The sequence below is a fragment of the Apis dorsata genome, unplaced genomic scaffold, assembly GCF_000469605.1.
Source record: "Apis dorsata unplaced genomic scaffold, Apis dorsata 1.3 scaffold_118, whole genome shotgun sequence".
Taxonomy (NCBI): Eukaryota; Metazoa; Arthropoda; class Insecta; order Hymenoptera; family Apidae; genus Apis; species Apis dorsata.
Window position 1 is genome coordinate 97,812 of NW_006263412.1, and position 2,227 is coordinate 100,038.

The 2,227-nt window shown below is 44.0% G+C and overlaps 1 protein-coding gene across 1 annotated transcript in view; it reads left to right on the top strand.

Annotated features, from left to right (window-relative positions):
• LOC102681724 (ephrin type-B receptor 1-B) overlaps positions 1 to 1,206 on the top strand; it is a gene marked incomplete at its 5' end in the record, with an annotated part of 52,790 nt that extends 51,584 nt beyond the window's left edge. The window contains one exon of the mRNA XM_006612681.2: positions 1 to 1,206. This exon is cut by the window's left edge and continues 3 nt beyond it. Coding sequence (XP_006612744.2) covers positions 1 to 189 — 189 coding nt within the window.
• Positions 1,207 to 2,227: the final 1,021 nt, after the last annotated feature.

Consider the following 2,227-nt stretch of genomic DNA (forward strand, 5'->3'; position numbering starts at 1 on the left):
AAGATGTCACGATACGCGGAGAGTTTCGAGAGATCCGGCGTGACTACATTGGAGGCGGCCGCTCGAGTCACCGTTCAGGAGTTGACGGCGCTTGGGGTGACGTTGGTAGGGCACCAGAAGAAGATCATGAACAGCGTGACGGCGCTGAGAGCGCAAATGTCCGCCACCTCGCAAGGCTTTCTCGTTTAATCGTTGGGCGCACGGCCGGTGCGCTTCTCACACGTTTGACGCATTTCGACGCAGGATTCGATATCCTCGATCGACCTTACGCATCGTTCATTCGAGGAGGTTACGCGTCGATCGTCCTCCAGCCGGCGTCTACCTAGTCAGGACGACAGAACGGATCATCCCTTCCTTCGCAGACAAGACAAGAGAGACCAAGAGCGATCGGGCGAGCGTCGAGACGAGCAACACCACGAGAGGCTCGCCAATCTCGAGGAATCGAGGATATCGCTCACATTCCAACGCGAATTTCAATATATTTCAGTCAGTCGAGTTGTCCCTCCCGTCTCTCCCGACGGAAATGGAAGACGACGAATTTCGCGGCTGCGACGGCTGCGATCGACCCATAGGTTGAAAGCGTTTCGTACGGTGTCGTGGCACGCGATAAAAGAAACTCTTAACGGGATCAATAAGTAAAAGGAAGAAGAAAAAAAAAAAAAAAAAAAGAATATATGTACGCGACTCCGCGAACGAGTCGGCCATTAACTTTGTCTTTCTCTTTCTACAATATCTTTCTCGCGCGGTGCTGATCTCGTGGTGATCATCGCGTTGAAAGGAATCGTACTGCCACTGTATAATCACTGCCGCAACAATTGTATACAATCGTAGAAAATACCGTGCGACGAACGTGCAACAATCTTGTATGCAATTCTTCTATCTCAAACTCGAAACTTTTTTCAGAAACCGAAATCACGTTTAACGCGCTGAATCGTTGCTCACACGCGATTGCAGAGAGAGAAATCGTCCTGCCGGTCGATTTTCCGTTTTGTCGCTCGAAATTTTTTTTCTTTTTTTTTTTTTTTTNGACGAAGCCTCGTTCTTGTTTTTTACAGCGTGTTCCTAACTTATCTCGCGCAACGGTTTACATTTACGTTACGTTAAACGGTGATCGGGGTCCTTGAACGATCGATAATAAAATAGAAGTGTCATCATCACGGTACAGACCACTTGCACGAACGAATAAGAAACGGCCTAAATGTAACATCAACGACCCCGTTAAATTGTAACCCCCTCTGAAAGTTTTCTCGAACAACGATTGATCTAAGGAAACTGAAACGAAGATTCGAGAGGTCTAATGTAAAGTGTACGCTTTAAGGTAACGAGCATAGATCGAGGGAAAAATCAAGGGCAAGCGTGTCTTTTTTATTGAGAGCGTAATCGCCGTATTTTATGTCCTGTTATTCAGCGAATATATCGTAGCCCTTATTGATAAAGCTTAATCGATGTACAAACACGACACACGATACACAAATATACACACACACACACACATACACATACACATACGCATATATACGTACACTTTACGTATACACGTAACACCGGACGTAACACATGTAGATATATCTGTACGAATACGAAAACCACCCCGTTCCGTTTCTAGGCGAAACGATCGAAGGAACGACAGGTAATATACGTGAGACTGAAAGCAAGATTCGTTCGAAATAATTCTAGAATATGTTTAATATACGACGATGAGACAGAGATTAGAATGAAAGGAGGAGGGAAAGATATGATTCTTGCCTTCGCGTTACCTATATAAAGTATATGCGATATGTGGTATAGGTACCTGTCCGATTAGAGAAGGAAGAGGAAAGATGTAAGGAAGCAGGAACATGTGCCAATAAAAAAAAAAAAAAAAAAAAAGAAAAAAAACAGAGAGAGAAAGCGTGTGTGAACGAGGGAAAATGTTTTGCGTGAGAGAGGAGAGGCGCTCGCTATCGCGCGGTCGTTGATTGCAAGAGAAAGGGAGAGAGATCCCTATTTACATATACGTTAAAAAAAAAAAAAGAGAGAGAGAAAGAAATAGATTATATTATAACGCGAGACAAATTTATTCGAGATGATTGGAAGATCAACGAACGAACGAAAGAAGAGTGGAAGAAAAAGTGGTTATATGCCGAAGAAATCATAAAACGTGTCCCTCGACACCGTGAACATATCAAGGCGTATTAAAAAAGGGAGAGAGAGAGAGAGAGAGAGAAAGAGAGAGAGAGAGAGAGAA